Here is a 17,692-nt window from a genome sequence, read left to right as displayed (position 1 = left end):
AAGCAAATTTCATCCGATCCGGCTGAAATTTGGTACATGGTGTTGGTATATGTTCTCTAATGACCATGCAAAAATTGGTCCACATCGACCCATAATTATATATAGCCAATCCCCAATCACACAAAAATTGGTCCATATCGGTTCATAATCATGGTGGCCACTCGAGCCAAAAATAATGTACCAAAATTTTATTTTTATAGAAAACATTGTCCACGTATGGACTATGTGGTATATATTACGGTGTTAGGAAGTTTTAAGATACGTTGCCATTGGCTTCAGTAGAAGTTTCTACGCAATCCATGGTGGAGGGTGCATAAGCTTCGGCCTGGCCGAACTTACGGCCGTATATACTTGTTTTTTTTTTTTTTCATTTTACGTTGTTAGCTCCTTTGAATTATTTTCTTCCAGTTAAGTTGGTAGCATTTTTAAGTTGCTGGCAGCACTTTTAAAAATGTACACTCTGTACAGACAAAATGAAGGCAAATCATTTTTGTTAAAAAAAAAATAGAACATTTTTTAAGAGAGACTGAAAGTAGTTTTTAGTTTTTTTTTCGTCGGCTCTATACTTACCACACATGTTTCACGGGCTAATTGAGGGCATTTTCAGCACTACCAACAAATGAGAGTGCTGCGATTGCCCTAACAAGCAAATTTGTATATATATATTGTCGATGGTGGCTTGAATTAAAGAAAATTGAATAATTTCAATGTTTTTATCCCTAGTTTATTATTATTATTATTTTTGTATACCCTCCACCATAGGATGGGGGTATATTAACTCTGTCATTCCGTTTGTAACACATCGAAATATTGCTCTAAGACCCCATAAAGTATATATATTCTCAGTAGAAGTTTCTACGCAAGTTGGTAGCATTTTTAAGTTGCTGGTAGCTCTTTTAAAAATGTACACTCTGTACAGACAAAATGGAGGCAAATTACAAAAATGATTTGCCTTCATTTTGTCTGTACAATAGAACATTTTTTAAGAGAGAGACTGAAAGTAGTTTTTAGTTTTTTTTTTCGTCGGCTCTATACTTACCACTCATGTTTCGTTTTTTTTTCTGAAATTAAGAAGAATTTTATGCCAATACTAATTTTAATTTATTTTTTATTGTTTTAGCGTGTTGCTGCTGGCGTTCTTTGTGAACTGGCAGCTGACAAAGAAGGCGCTGAAATAATCGAACAAGAAGGCGCCACAGGTCCCTTAACCGATTTATTACACTCCCGTAATGAGGGAGTTGCGCATATCCGTCGCATCCGTTGAGTCGATCTGCGCATATCCGTCCGTCCGTCTGTTGAAATCACGCTAACTTCCGAACGACACAAGCTATCGACTAGAAACTTGGCACAAGTAGTTGTTATTGATGTAGGTTGGATGGTATTGCAAATGGGCCATATCGGTCCACTTTTACATATAGGCCCCATATAAACGGACCCCCAAATTTGGCTTGCGATTGCTCTAAGAGAAGCAAATTTCATCCGATCCGGCTGAAATTTGGTACATGGTGTTAGTATATAGTCTCTAACAACCATGCAAAAATTGGTCCATATCGGTCCACTTTTACGTATAGCCCCCATATAAACGGACCCCCAAATTTGGCTTGCGATTGCTCTAAAAGAAGCAAATTTCATCCGATCAGGCTGAAATATTGTACATGGTGTTGGTATATGGTCTCTAACAACCACGCAAAATTGGTCCATATCGGTCCATAATTATATATAGCCCCCATATAAACCGATGCCCCGATTTGGCTTGCGGAGCCTCTAAGAGAAGCAAATTTCATCCGATCCGGCTGAAATTTGGTACATGGTGTTGGTATATGTTCTCTAATGACCATGCAAAAATTGGTCCACATCGACCCATAATTATATATAGCCAATCCCCAATCACACAAAAATTGGTCCATATCGGTTCATAATCATGGTGGCCACTCGAGCCAAAAATAATGTACCAAAATTTTATTTTTATAGAAAACATTGTCCACGTATGGACTATGTGGTATATATTACGGTGTTAGGAAGTTTTAAGATACGTTGCCATTGGCTTCAGTAGAAGTTTCTACGCAATCCATGGTGGAGGGTGCATAAGCTTCGGCCTGGCCGAACTTACGGCCGTATATACTTGTTTTTTTTTTTTTTTTTTTTTTTCATTTTACGTTGTTAGCTCCTTTGAATTATTTTCTTCCAGTTAAGTTGGTAGCATTTTTAAGTTGCTGGCAGCACTTTTAAAAATGTACACTCTGTACAGACAAAATGAAGGCAAATCATTTTTGTTAAAAAAAAAATAGAACATTTTTTAAGAGAGACTGAAAGTAGTTTTTAGTTTTTTTTTCGTCGGCTCTATACTTACCACACATGTTTCACGGGCTAATTGAGGGCATTTTCAGCACTACCAACAAATGAGAGTGCTGCGATTGCCCTAACAAGCAAATTTGTATATATATTATCGATGGTGGCTTGAATTAAAGAAAATTGAATAATTTCAATGTTTTTATCCCTAGTTTATTATTATTATTATTTTTGTATACCCTCCACCATAGGATGGGGGTATATTAACTCTGTCATTCCGTTTGTAACACATCGAAATATTGCTCTAAGACCCCATAAAGTATATATATTCTCAGTAGAAGTTTCTACGCAAGTTGGTAGCATTTTTAAGTTGCTGGTAGCTCTTTTAAAAATGTACACTCTGTACAGACAAAATGAAGGCAAATCACAAAAATGATTTGCCTTCATTTTGTCTGTACAATAGAACATTTTTTAAGAGAGAGACTGAAAGTAGTTTTTAGTTTTTTTTTTCGTCGGCTCTATACTTACCACTCATGTTTCGTTTTTTTTTTCTGAAATTAAGAAGAATTTTATGCCAATACTAATTTTAATTTATTTTTTATTGTTTTAGCGTGTTGCTGCTGGCGTTCTTTGTGAACTGGCAGCTGACAAAGAAGGCGCTGAAATAATCGAACAAGAAGGCGCCACAGGTCCCTTAACCGATTTATTACACTCCCGTAATGAGGGAGTTGCAACATACGCTGCAGCTGTATTATTCCGTATGAGCGAAGATAAACCACAAGATTACAAGAAGCGTCTATCCATAGAGTTAACAAATTCACTATTACGTGAAGATAATAACATATGGGGCAATGCCGATTTAGGCTTGGGTCCAGATTTACAGGTTCGTTATGTTTAATGATTTATTATGAATAAATAAAAACAATAATATAAGATTATTAGTATCAGTAAATCATTTAAGAATCATTAATTACACTTGTAAAGAAAATTTAACTTATACAATATAATAGATCGAAATTGGATTGAAAACTCTAGCTATTTATGTAAATGTTTTTTGTTTGAAGAGAGTACACATATCAAATTTCATGCGAATACATTTTATATAATTTTTATTTTGTTTATTGTTTATTGCAACTAAGTTTTTTTTATTATTGCTAAATGAGCTTTAGGCGAAAAGATTTTTTTGGTTTTAATTTGTATTTTTGTAGAGTGCAACAAAATTCGTTTTATGATTTCAATTAATATGTGGTTTCAATGTGAAATTTTTGAAAAATAGTTTGTTTTACAGCTGTTATGCTTAGCAATTCGAATTTAATTGTAATAATATACTACTGATTCTGATTTCGTCTCTTATAGCTTATAATCATTTAGAATTTCGTAAATTTTAGTAATTGTTATATTTATTATTTATTTTGTAAATTTAAAATTATATGTATTTAATTTAGTTTTGATTTTTTACTTTATAATTTGGACTATTATTTATTTACTTGTGTTTTTTGTTTTTGTTTCTTTTTATTTCTATGTATTTAACGTTGCAATTGCAAAATATCACTTCCAACACCACTATCAACCAACCAATCAATCATCACCTTCACCACCAAATGTTTTAACCAACAACGTTTGTTTTGAATCCACGTAAAAATTTAAAAAAAAAAAAACATCCTCCCCTGCACTATTAATTAAAAACAAATTCGTGAAACTATTTTGGCTACTCATAATACTGTGTTTTTGGACCTGCCCGTATTTGAAACTACATACCAAACCAAAAAACAAAAACTACCCTCAATTGTTTTCCCCTCAACAATTTTTATGGTTATTGCGTTGAATAAAATAACAACATACGTATTTAATTGTAACATTATTTTGTTACCATTTTTAAAAAACAAAACTCCATGCCAAAAAAATGTGCCAATAATCAATTTGAATACAAAAACATAACGTTGAAATAACTAAATAACATATTTCAACGATGTTATAACAATTCAATAAAAAACCAACCCATTTATGCAAAATCAACCAACAATGCACAGGATATGCTTGGCCCAGAGCAAGCATATGAAGGTCTCTATGGTCAGGGACCACCTAGCGTTCATAGCTCCCATGGCGGTCGTGCATTCCAACAAGGTACGTATATATAGACCAGTAATATGTTTTGCTTTACAACAACCAAAACAACTACTACTATTTGTTCTTTCCTCCCCCCTTATACCCCCGCCCCATTATGAGAAACCACATTTTTTATCAGACAAAATAACGAAGCATGTAGAAAATCTTATTCAGAAACAACAACATTACAAAAAAAAAAGTAAAAGTGATTAATACATAAATATGATTTTCCGTCTCAAAATCCATATCATTGAAAAAAAAAATTTTAAATAGTTACAAAATAAACAAAAAAATAGTAATACATTGTTTAATTTCGTCCAAAAAGAAAAGTTCTTGTTCAAATGTTTGTTCGTTCTCTTCTCAATATTTAAAAGTCAAATATACATTCCCGTCGTTTGTTTGTGCAGTGATATCCTATTTGTTCTTATCCCCCCAAACCGTTCACCACCACCAAACCGCCACCATCACAACCCCACAGCATCACACATAATATTTCGTCCTAAAAGCAAATCTAATACTCCCATCATAAAATGTTTGTTAACCATCCTTGCTCCCCCTTTTGCAATATTGTTACAATTTGTTTTCATCGAATTATTGTTTTGAAGCTGATTGATTTTTGAAAATATTAATAAAAGTCCTTGCTTTTTATCATCATGATTTAGATTAATTTATGTAACAAAAACAAAAAAATACCAATCTACATATGTTTAGGGAAGATTTTCCATTTCTATTTATTTCATCTAATACTTTATTTTCGATATTTCTTTACAAAATAAAACATCTATACAAATTTGACTTACACATACAGTACCGTATTAGGGAAATATTTATTACATAAATTATATGCATATATTTTTGATGGCTTGTAAACATACAGTGTACATTTTTAATTTAAAAAAATTGGGAGACATTAATTTGTGCACAACTTACAAATTACTTACGACAATTTGGCGTTTTGGTCGATTTTGTAACAATTAAAATGCAAGTATTACTTAATTTTTTCATCATGACATTTCGTTGGTTTGTTTCCAACTTTCTTCTCAATGGATATTTTTATTTGAAGACATAATTTTTTCTTTGTTGGAAAGTTGATATGTTTTCCTCTAAGCTTGCAATTGTGTGGGTTCCTTGTGACGGTTGCCACTCGTGCCAAAAATAGTCTACCAAAATTTGAAGAAAATTTTACCAAAAATCTACCAAAAATCTACCAAATTTTAAAACTCGTATTGTTTTTTTTTTTTTGTTAGTATGGAAAAAAAATGTTTTTTTTTTTTAACTTAATTTTTTCATCCTGACATTTCGTTGGTTTGTTTCCAACTTTCTTCTCAGTGGATATTTTTATTTGAAGACATAATTTTTTCTTTGTGTGGAAACTGATATGTTTTCATCTAAGCTTGCCATTGTTTGGGTTCCTTGTGACGGTTGCCACTCGTGCCAAAAATAGTCTACCAAAATTTGAAGAAAAGTTTACCAAAAATCTACCAAATTTTAAAACTCGTATTTTTTTAAAATTTATAAAAAATTTATTTCTTTAAAAATTTTTGTCAAAATTTTATTTCTATAGAAAATTTTGTCAAATTTTTTTTCCTATAGAAAATTTTGTCAACATTTTTTTCCTATAGAAAATTTTTTTAAAAATTTATTTCTATAGAAAATTTTATAAAAATTAAATTTCCAAAGAAAATTTTGTGAAATATTTTTCTTTAGTTGGAGAGGAATATTTTCCAATATATTCCCACCAGTCTACCAAACAATAAAAAATCTACCATTTTTGGTAGAATTCTACCAACTATGGCAACCGTGTTCCTAGTGGGCTGGCCTATAAGCATTGAAAGAAAGTTGGTCACTTCGGGTGGAGAGAATGAAGCAGACCCATGTTTGTCGGCGGCTGACACTTTTCTATAGAAACAATTTTTTCTATAGAAAATTTTGTCCACATTTTTTTCCAATAGAAAATTTTGTCAACATTTTTTCCTATAGAAAATTTTATAAAAATTAAATTTCCAAAGAAAATTTTGTGAAATCTTTTTCTTTAGTTGGAGAGGAATATTTTCCAATATATTCCTACCAGTCTACCAAACAATAAAAAATCTACTATTTTTGGTAGAATTCTACCAACTATGGCAACCGTGTCTCTAGTGGGCTAGCCTATAGGCATTGAAAGAAAGTTGGTCATTTCGGGTGCAGAGAATGAAGCCGACTAGTCTTGTGTCGTTCCGGAACGAACTAGTTACAATGAACGGTTCACTAAAAGGAACGACTGTCACTAGTTCCATCTCTTTCGTTCTCATCGCTCCTTTTGTCATATAGTTTTATTTTCAATTTACGCTCCATCGTTCCGCGGATCGCAGTTTTATTTTTTTACTTCTGTTTGAGCTATTCATTCATTTTGGCGCGTATGTATTTAAATCATTGATTGATATGCTGCTATTTAATAGAATCATTAATTCCATCTCAGGCTCTTCACAAAAGACAAAAAAATCGTAATTTGTTGCAATGAATAATTTTGCACAGAGTATAGAATTATTAAATCCAAAAATCTATCCGAAGAGTTTGGCTTCCTGGGTTTAGTTACTTCCTTAAATTTTCCATTCCTTTCATTATTTTTTCTTACTATATTACTATAAACTATTTGAAGTAATTTTGTATCTTTCAATTGACCACGAACTTCGTTACACAAAGTAAACAAGCAATGTCATGTCTGTTTTAGTAGATGACAGTGATGACAAATATAAAAATCAGGAACGATGGAACGATTTGAAGAAATTAGCTCCTTTGTACAAAAGGAACGATGAGTCCGAATCACTACGGTGAACGATTTTGTCCAAGACTAAAGCCTTCCCATGTTTGTCGGCGGAGGCTGACATTAAGTTTTTGCCGCCCTCGTTGCAGTCGGGTCTACGGCCCGGGGCGGACACAGGGTTTTCAACCCTGTCCATGGACTGCAAACGCCCATTTGGAGTATACTTATTTCCCGAAAAACTCGAAAATACCAACTCCAAAGGGCTACAACAACTAAGTTTTTGGCTCCGGTGGCGGCTAAGTTGATATAAATTTGTCCATTTGTCCAAGTGCTTAAGCCGTACCCAGCAAAAGGCACAACTTTAAATGCACTTCCAAAAATGTCCTCCCAAAGATTTTATTTATTTTAACTACACAGGAAGTTATTTTAATTCAATTGTTTATAACTCGTTGTTTTCATATTTTCAATGAGTAATTTCTGTTTTTTTTTTGTTTCAAATAGATTAAAAATATTATAAGTATTAATAAAATTGAACAAATTATTAAAATTTTGTCGATAAAAATGCTAAATCCATTCTAGAAAAAATGCGATTTTTTTGGGAATATTTGAGGTCAAACTACTCGGACAAAGGATAGAATGCATTAAAAATCATAAAAAATATGAAAAATTATTTGTTTGGCAAAATATAACAAATTTTTTTTAATTTACATCCTAAACACTGAATTCGGATCTCACCTTAAGAAGTGAAGCAAATTCAGTGCAACGGCTGTGGAAATGGTGGACATCCGCCCTATGTTAAATTCATCGCTTCTGCGCCAATTTTGCACCACTTCCGCATTCAAAAAAGCACATTTTCACTACTTTTTTGGCGAGGCTTTTTTTGCTGGGTATACATTTAACTGCGGTCGAAAATAAGAAATATGTATTATTTCTTAAGAATTTGTATATGTAAAATAGGAGGTACCATATATATCGACCTAAATTGTGGCACATATGCCAAATATGGATTGACATATGTTGATATATAGCCCAGATGCGTGATGTTTCCAAAAGTATATCTAATTCACAAGTATTATTTTAGTGAGGTACTGCACATATTATAACTTAATTTTGAGTTCATGTTTTTTTTTTTTTTTTTTTTTTTTGAAACTTCATTTTGTCATATTTTTATAATTTTGTTATTATGAATCTTAAAAAAAAAACAAAAGGTCTTCAAAAACGCATTATATAAATCAACCCAAAAATACCCCTTAAGATAATAGATATTCATGAATACCCAATTGACCAATAGTTTTTACCACCACCCACCACACTAGTCTCTTCACTTAGCCTATCATCAATATGAGCATTGAAGGAGTTTTTCTCTTAAACTAATAAAAAAATGTATTTTTTTTGTCTCTTTTTTTATTTATTTGATAAATGCTAACGCATATCATTTCGTGCTATCGACATTTTGGGAATATATTGAAATTGAAAAAAATGTTAACAAATTCTCTAATATAAACACCACCACAACCACTAATCGACTCACATAATTCACGTGAACAGTTAAGCCCGCCTAACATGTATCACCATTGAATTCGAACTGCGAACAAAGCTGTTGAAATATGATCAATATAGAAATAACTATGAAAAAAAACAACCAAAATTCGAACGTAGAAAAAATCTAAATATAGTAGTTAATAGAGAGCAGTGTTCACCCATACAAAAACAACTACTGGAAAAACCACACAATATAAAAAAGAATATAGAAATCAAATCAATTTTATCTACTATCAAATATGTTCGAAAATACTCCTACAATTAGTCGTCCTCTCTCTCCCCAAAAATAAATATCAAAGCCTGAATTAATAAATCAATATATTTGTAGGTGATTGTCTTACAAAAATATCTACATATTATACCAAAAAAAAAAAAACATTGCATTCTCAATTCATTTGGAAAAAAGTCCTTATTTGCCTGCCATATCTTAGTATGGCTGTTCATAAAAAACTATGTTAATGATTTGATTTTAAACATTTTGTTTTTTTTACTTTATATTTTTTTGTTTGGTTTCAAGTTTTCCTTTGGGATACAATAATATTCACTCAATCTACACCATTCATCTATTTAAGTTTCTTTTTGTTATTAAAAATCTAAAGAATTTTTATCGTATAGTAACATGCTTATCATTTCGTTGTATGCATGATCAATATCAATCGACCCTATATTCATTATTTGGTGGCATGTTAAAATAGTATCATCATATAGAATCAGCGATATCAATAAGCTTTTTTTTTTTTTTTTTGAAAATAACTGACATTTGAACTGCATAAAATTGGTGGTCCAAAATTATATATGCAAATAATAAATTTTAAATCGAATATATTATTCTTCCACAACTTGTCATTCACATCATATTCGAAGTTGATTGCACTATATTTTTATGTTTTCGTACAAAGTTAATTTTTTGTTTTTTCTTTTTTTCATTATTATCAATTTGTGGATGTTCAAGAGTTATCGACTGATGCCGAATATACATGTTTTTTATTATTATTTTCTTTTTAAGAAGAGAAAATCTATAATAGATTGCCTTCAACTTGGAAAAAGAGTCGAGGAAATCCATTTTTTTCGGGTTAAATACTACATACATCAAATGTTTTTTTACAAGTTTTAATTTCTTAATGCTATTTTTATTGGATCCGCTTATGTCTTCATTATCATTTATTTTCGGCGATTTTATATCGCATGTGATATAAATTTATTTAAAAAAGTAAATGCAATTTATTGAATAGGAAATAGGGTGTCCAAAACCGATACCGGTTAACCGGATTCAGTTACACAAGCCGGAACCGGATAATGAAAAAATTGGCATTTTCGATTAACCGCGAAAACCGGGTTTTGACCAACGGTTAACCGGTTTTCTGTATTTCAACGAAATTTCTATTTTTCATATATTTCTTCCAAAAGTGGAACTTTTTGCTGAGATATACTAAAGGTGAGAAACAAATGACTACCCTACGGAAAATTAGTGCAAATTTCCAGTTTATCAACATTTTTAATTGTCTTATAATTTCTTGATTTTTATACTCACTTGATATTAAAATCTTTTTGAATCCACACTTTTACTACAATACAACTATCAGAATTATTTATTGTTCAATATATTCCTTTCTGGTTCGATGCGGATGGAAACAGTGTCCTAAAAGTTTGTTCCGCACTGTTTCATGAGCAGTTGTCTATGGGGTAGTCCTACAAAGTTGTTCCAAGACCTGTCCTTAGGGATGAGTCCAAGTCGTATCCTAAAGTGTAAATTTTCCCAGCCAATGACAAACCCATGTTAAAGTGACCGGTCCATTCCATACGCTTGGACCACAACTGTGACTGGTTCTTGGGGTTGATCCATTTCCCGTAGGGTACTTACAACACAGTTTCACTAAGTAAATGAAGAGATTTTAGTCAAACGACATTCCACTTAGTTGTAAAGTCCTTTCTTTGAGCGCAAATAAACCCGAAGCGTTGTGACATTGTCTCAAATCTTTTTTTATTTGCTTGTAAAGACAATGTTGTTTGCCTAAAATGTCGGTCCTCAAAAGAGAAAAAAATCTTTTAGAAAACTTATTATCGGATATCTACAATCAGTCAACGAGTATTTTCAGCGCAAAAGGAGCACCTTAACGGTATTCAATTTTTCTGTCAATATTCTATAAATTGTTAAATTTAATATAATGAATTTATATTTATTTTTTTTAACTAAAATTAGTATTGAAAACTCATTTTCGTTAATTTTTATAATTTCGGTGTTAACCGGTTAACCGGTTTTGAGCAAAATAAAAAACCGAAAACCGGTTTTTAAAACATTGAGATTTTCGGAAAAACCGAAAGCCGTCTTTTTCAAAAAAAATCGGTTATTTGGACACCCTAATAGGAAATATGGTCGCTTTCCTTAAAGAAAGCAAATCTTCGGCAGCAGCTCAGGATCTCGTATTGACATCCTCCTGACACAATACGAGAGTGGTGCATTATTCAAAGTTATCGTCAAAACTACTTTCCTATAAATGCTTTTTTTATCTCGTTTAAGCGATAGGTTTAAAGGATTCTAGAAAAATGGGAAAAACAGGAATATCGATCGGTGATTTGATTCTTATTTTTGACTGTAATTAGTGCAACGAAATGGAAGAGTGTTTTATACCGAGTACGATGGGTGTATTTCTTTCAATGGCTACCCCTTAAAGAGTTTCAATGTCAGTTCCGACCAAATATAAAAAAAAAATAGTGGTGGTTTATCTCCGTGGTGCAATGGTTAGCATGCCCGCCTTGCATACACAAGTTCGTGGGTTCGATTCCTGCTCAGTAATGTTGGTGACATTTCTCAGTATTTCAAAGCTTATCTAAGTGGTTTCACTGCAATGTGGAACGCCGTTCGGACTCGGTTATAAAAAGAAGGTCCCTTGTCATTGAGCTTAACATGGAATCGGGGAGCACTCAGTGATAAGAGAGAAGTTCACCACTGTGGTATCACAATGGACTGAAGTGAGTCTGATATATTGGGCTGCCACCTAACCTACTACTGAAGACACAACTGGGGTTTTATGTGGTTTCACTTTAATGTGAAACGCTGTTCGGACATGACTATAAAACGGGGTCCTTTGTCATCGAGCGGAACATAATAACGGCAACATTAATTGACAAGAGAGAACTTTACTATGTATGGTATCACAATGGGCTTAAAAGCTCAAGTAAACCTAAAATATCGGACTGCAACTATTCCAAGCCTAAGGTCCACACACCATCTATGATAAGAAGATAAATTGTACAAAAATCCACAATATCTACTGGCACACGACCGCAGGTACTCTGAAGATGGCAAACAATATACCATCACAATATGTGATGCACATCGGGTGCAGATCGATAAAAAAGGCCGTACTAAACGATTTATTGTCGTTGAAAAGTCTGCCAATTGGCAGACTTTTGAATATCTCTTATCTATGTGAATCAAGTTAAAAGGTGGCTGTCATCCATTTTCAACTTTTGGGTTTGCAAAATTTTCGTTTGACGATATTTTCTTAACCCCAAAACCTTAATTTTGAGACTATTGAAGTGTCACAGTGAAAGTGGAAAGTTCATTTTTCGGTTGGAAAGTTCATTTTTCATTTTGGAAAGTTCATTTTTCGGTTGGTCACAATCAAATCAAGGCACCTATGCGACAATGGATACGGTCTGTTTACCAGGTATACGGCCATCAAGATACAAATGTCTCGATAGGGAACATTTGTTGTGAAGGAGCCCATTTTTATTTGTTTGCTATGACATCTGTGAAAAATATTTAGTGTACATCTTGTCTAGTCATATGGTGATTATGATCTATCAGAACATGCAAAATATGGTTTCAACGGTTCAGATAATGATTTTGATGAAGAACGTGGAAGACCACAAAAAAAGTTTGAAGACGCCGAATTGCAAACGAGATTGCATGGAGATGACACTTTGAGTCAAAAGCAAATGGCAGCAATGTTTAATGTTGAACAACAAACAATTTCTAGCCTTTTAAAAGCTATGGGAAAGATCCATAAGTGTGGAAAATGGGTTCATACTGGCATACTTGGTAGATGAAGATTTTGGTCGACGGCATTCTGAGACTTAATTTCTCTAAGGATCTCTATAGCATCGGCATTCTCTAAGGATCTCTATAGCATCGGCATAGCTGCACGCAACACAGAGGTAATTCTCTGTACCAAGAACATCGAAGTATTTAAGATTTTACAAAGATTTCTCTCCGGAGCATTTAGATTCCAGATGATACTTTCCGAATGAAACTTTTGTCTTTACTCCTCGTACCAAACGAGCTGAGACATTTATGTTAGATACAACACGAAAAAGTAAACGTAAATATTGGAAGAAACACACAAACATTTTTTTCTGATTCAATCACGAAATTAATTGTTCCAATTAATTTTTTAATTGAAATGTCTTCAATCACAGAAATGATAGTATCATTTAAAAAATTAATTGGCAGTCAATTAAAAAATTAATTGATCCAAATAAAAAATTAATTGATACTATTAATTTGTGTGATCGATATTTAGTTCAATTAAAAAAATTTTTGATTCAATTAAATTTTTAATTGAATATTTTTTAAAACTCAAGATTTTAATTAGAAAAGTTTTCGTGAATTTTTTTCTTTGAACAGAACAAGACAAGAATGGAAACATAGTGTCTCATGCCACCCTTTAAATTAAATTTTTTTACAAAAAAATTTTTTTTTTGACAAAAGACAAGATCGACTTTCAACTTTTCTATCTCCAGATGTAAAAATCGAACCGATAGGTTTAACTCAATATTATTTCGTGAATATCGAAAAAAAACTATTTGTAGTGTTCAAATTATGTTTGGATATATACATTTTTTGATAAACATTTTTGTTTGCTTTTCGTAATGATTTCGAAATATCTCAGTCAAAATGGACAAATATTTTCTTTAATTAAAAATTTCAGGAAAATAGTCGGCTTCAGTCGTTTATTCCTTTTTTGCCCCACATCGGATTTGGCATAAAAAAACTACTTCGTCAAGCTCTAATTATTGTATAATTATTGTATTTTATGAAAAAATAATTCTTCGATTCTTTACAAATACAAGAGTTTTATTTTTCAACAGCATTAGAACTGTGATTCTAACATCAAGCGGATCGATATAATAAAATAATCTCAATGATTTAATTTAATTTTTATTGGCTTTTCAATGGATGCAAATTATATTATTTGCATGTTATTAATTTATGATATTTAAACTATCTTTTTTGGTTTTCAATTGCATGCATTCAACCATCTGTCACATACAAATTTTATAACTAATAATTTTTCTTCATCAATTATTTCACATAATGTCAATAGTAGTTTTAGTTAATCGTTTTCTCTAGCTTATTATTATTCTCCAAAAAAAAGAAAAATTATTAATTATTAACGTTTTTTTTTGCATTTTCTACCCCAAGCAGGATATGATACTTTACCAATAGACTCAATGCAGGGTCTTGAAATCAGCAGTCCCGTAGGAGGCGGGGGCGGTGGTGGTGCCCCACCCAGCGCTGCACCAACTTCTCCATACTCCATGGATATGGATGTTGGTGAAATTGATGCTGGCGCTTTGAATTTCGACTTAGATGCTATGCCTACTCCACCCAATGACAACAACAACTTAGCTGCTTGGTATGATACTGATTGTTAAGAAAACCTTAATGACGACGAATATACAGTGGATATTTGTAAAAGCAGAAAAAAAAACGAAAGCAGTTTAAGAAGAATAACGAGGATGGATGGAAATAATTATAAAGGATATGCATTTTTGTCTTAATAGTTTTATAAATAAAAACAAATCAAAATGTGTATGCAGGTGTACATTCGAAAACAAACAAATGTATGCAAGCATTCACCACCAAAATTCACCACGCCACTCTACACCACACCATACAGAAAAAAATATGATAACAACAACAACAACAAAAAATGATTTTTATATGAAAAACAAAATATGTCTTCTAAGGGCTGTTGCAGCTGCTGATTTTTGATTTAAGAAAACATTTTTAATAATGCTAAACTACACTTACACATACGTACATAAACGATAAAAACGATCATCAAGAAAAGAACATTTTAAAGAAAAAATATTACGAATTATATTCTAATTACAAAAAGTAATAAAATTTTTATTACGTATCTTTTTTTATAGTTTTCATGTTTCCCCCCATTTTATTGTTTTGTTTTAATTCATTGCAAAAAGTACGATTTCGATTTTTTTTCACATATAAGAATAATCACATACTCTATATGTACCCCCTTTTATTTGCTAGTATTAAAAATATATATATAAATATAAGATTCCGTATAATTTTTTGTACGGAAGCAATAAAATTTTCTCATGAATCTTTTTTTATTTTTTTTTTTTGTTTTTTCGTCGATGGAACTGATGTCGAAAAATGAATTTTCGACAAATCAAGTCGACTTTAGGTAATGTTCAATGTTCGACTAATTTCAACTTTTGAGCTTATTTTGGAAATTATCTTTGTAGTCGATTTTTCGATTTACCAAAATTGACTATCAAAGTAGGCGAATGACCTCCAGATGTGATCTCCTTTTCTAAAATTTTAAAAAGTCGGAATGTTTAACTTACCAGCAAAATAAATTGGAAGTTCTTCTAAAGGCAAAACTCTAAAAGCACTTACAAAAATGTCCACTCAAAGATGTTCTTTATTTTAACTGCACAAGGAGTTCATTTGAGTTAATTTTTTTATAACTCGCTTTTTTTCATATTTTCCATGGAAAATTTAAAATTTTTTTGTTTCAAATGGGATAAAAACAGATTAAGCATTAATAAAATGGTACAAATTATTTAAATTTTTGTCGATAAAAATGCTAAATCCTTTCTAGACAAATTGCGAATTTTTGAAAATATTTGATGTCAAACATTCCAGACGCGTTATAATGCATTAAAAATTATAAAAAATTAAAAATTTTTAATTTTTTTGTCAAAATATTGCAAAATTTCTTAATTCGCATACAAAACACTGAGTTAGCATCACACCTTAAGAAGTGATGGAAATTCAGTGCAACGGCTGTTGAAATGGTGGACATCCGTCCTATGACAAACCCATGTTAAATTCATCGCTTCTGCGTCAATTGGCACCACTTCCGGATCTAAAAAGAACATTTTCACTACTTTTTTGGCGACGGTTTTTTTTCTGGGTTGTTATTCCGATTACAATTCTTATACAACTTTCTTACGCTATGCTCGAAATATGCGCTTTTTCAAGATTTGGAAATCGATTTCTCAAACAAAAGCAAGATATCAAATGTCAGAAAAAGAGATTGGCATTTAAAAGAAATTTTAAATAAATAAAGATTACTACCGAGACGGTGATCAATTGTTGAACATCGCCTTTATACTGGTATTCTGATTAATAATTCGCTTTTGAAAATTCTTCCAATAAGTTGAAAACTCCTTCCGTTTTATGTAAAAGTATCACTACACAAAAAAAATCTGATTCAATCACGTAATTTATTGATCCAATTAATTTTTAATTGAAATGTCTTCAATCACAGAAATGATAGTATCAATTAAAAAAAATTAATTGAAGTACTATTAAAAAATTAATTGATCCAATTAAAAAATTAATAGGTACTATTAATTTTTCTGATTGATTTTTGTTTCAATTAAAAAATTTGTTGAATCAATTAAATTTTTAATTGAATATTTTTTAAACTCAATTAAAATTTTAATTGGAAAAATTTTTGTGATTTTTTTTTTTGTGTACGAAAAAGTATACAAAGGAATGGTGTTTATGAATTGCGAGGGCAATGTGATCTATTAGTGCTGACAATTTTAGATCCCTAAAACTACCAACTAAAAGAGATTTTTCAAACAATCCCAGATATTAATTTTTGGTCTCTTAAATGTTTAAATCGGTTTTTATAAAAACAATTAATTCAATATTTTCCTTCAACAGCGGCTTGGAAATATGATATTACATGATGCAGTTTAGCAGCAATCATAAAAATGTTTTAAAGGATGGTCAAGGATGGTTTCAAGAGAACATCACTTACATATCGTACCCTCCATTATATTGTTGAATGTCAATTTGGTTATGTTTTGTTCTTGCTATATATATATATTTTTTAACGAAAAACCCCCCTTTGATTCAGTTTTTATAATATTTTATTTGTAATTAATTAAAAAGGACTAAAAATATATGATATATATTCTCTGCACACACTCATATTGATTGATTGGATTCATATCTTTACATTACGCAAATGTAGAAATTCATTTATCTTCGGCAACTGGAATAGATGTGAGAAAAAAAAACATTTTTTTGTAGAATTATGACATGTTAGTAATAATGATTTTTTATTTGCATAGCCTAATTGATAATTAAATTAGTCGCACAGTGATATATAAGGATTGTTCTTGTTCTCATATATGAAACGTAAAAGTGGAATGTCTTTTTTTATAAATCTATTGAAAACTTTGTAACGGAATGATGAAAGACAATTTCACACGTGACGACACTGAAAATAGCCCTGAGTCAGGCAGTCATATTAGTTTTATAAATTGTCGTTTTTTTTTCTCTCTTTATGTTTGAGGCTTCTATCATATAGCATCACCTCCTCTACAAATTCTCTAAATATAGAAGAAATTTTGTATAATAATATAATGATGATATTTTAGACAACAATGGGATGGTACGTTTGAATATGGGCAACATCCATGTAACACCGGTGACAGAATAATATATATGTATATTAGCAACTATCATGGAAACTACAAAAACATCACTGTGCAGCGAAGGCCAAAAACGAAGTCAACTTTTCTTTTAAACTACAACAGCAATCACAAAATATTTTTAAGGAAACAAATATATAAACAGCACGTCTTCTAAATGTAATCTTAAGTTAAATATATCATTCGATAATTTGGTGATGATAAGGGAATTGACCAGACATCATCGATTATGGATAGGAAACATAAAAACAAACAAAATTATAAAACTAATTGGAAACCCAAGACGACAACATTTTATCG

At 31.3% G+C, this 17,692-nt stretch overlaps 1 protein-coding gene across 1 annotated transcript in view; it reads left to right on the top strand.

Moving 5' to 3' along the window:
* arm (armadillo) overlaps positions 1–15,024 on the top strand; it is a 59,340-nt gene extending 44,316 nt beyond the window's left edge. Inside the window, exons 5-7 of the mRNA XM_075302645.1 lie at positions 2,900–3,172; positions 4,320–4,413; positions 14,112–15,024. Of these exons, the coding sequence (XP_075158760.1) occupies positions 2,900–3,172; positions 4,320–4,413; positions 14,112–14,341 (597 nt within the window). The 3' untranslated portion in view covers positions 14,342–15,024. The remainder of the gene's footprint in view (positions 1–2,899; positions 3,173–4,319; positions 4,414–14,111) is intronic.
* Positions 15,025–17,692: the final 2,668 nt, after the last annotated feature.

The sequence above is a fragment of the Haematobia irritans genome, chromosome 3, assembly GCF_050003625.1.
Source record: "Haematobia irritans isolate KBUSLIRL chromosome 3, ASM5000362v1, whole genome shotgun sequence".
Classification (NCBI taxonomy): domain Eukaryota; kingdom Metazoa; phylum Arthropoda; class Insecta; order Diptera; family Muscidae; genus Haematobia; species Haematobia irritans.
This window is presented reverse-complemented; position numbering and strand designations above follow the sequence as displayed.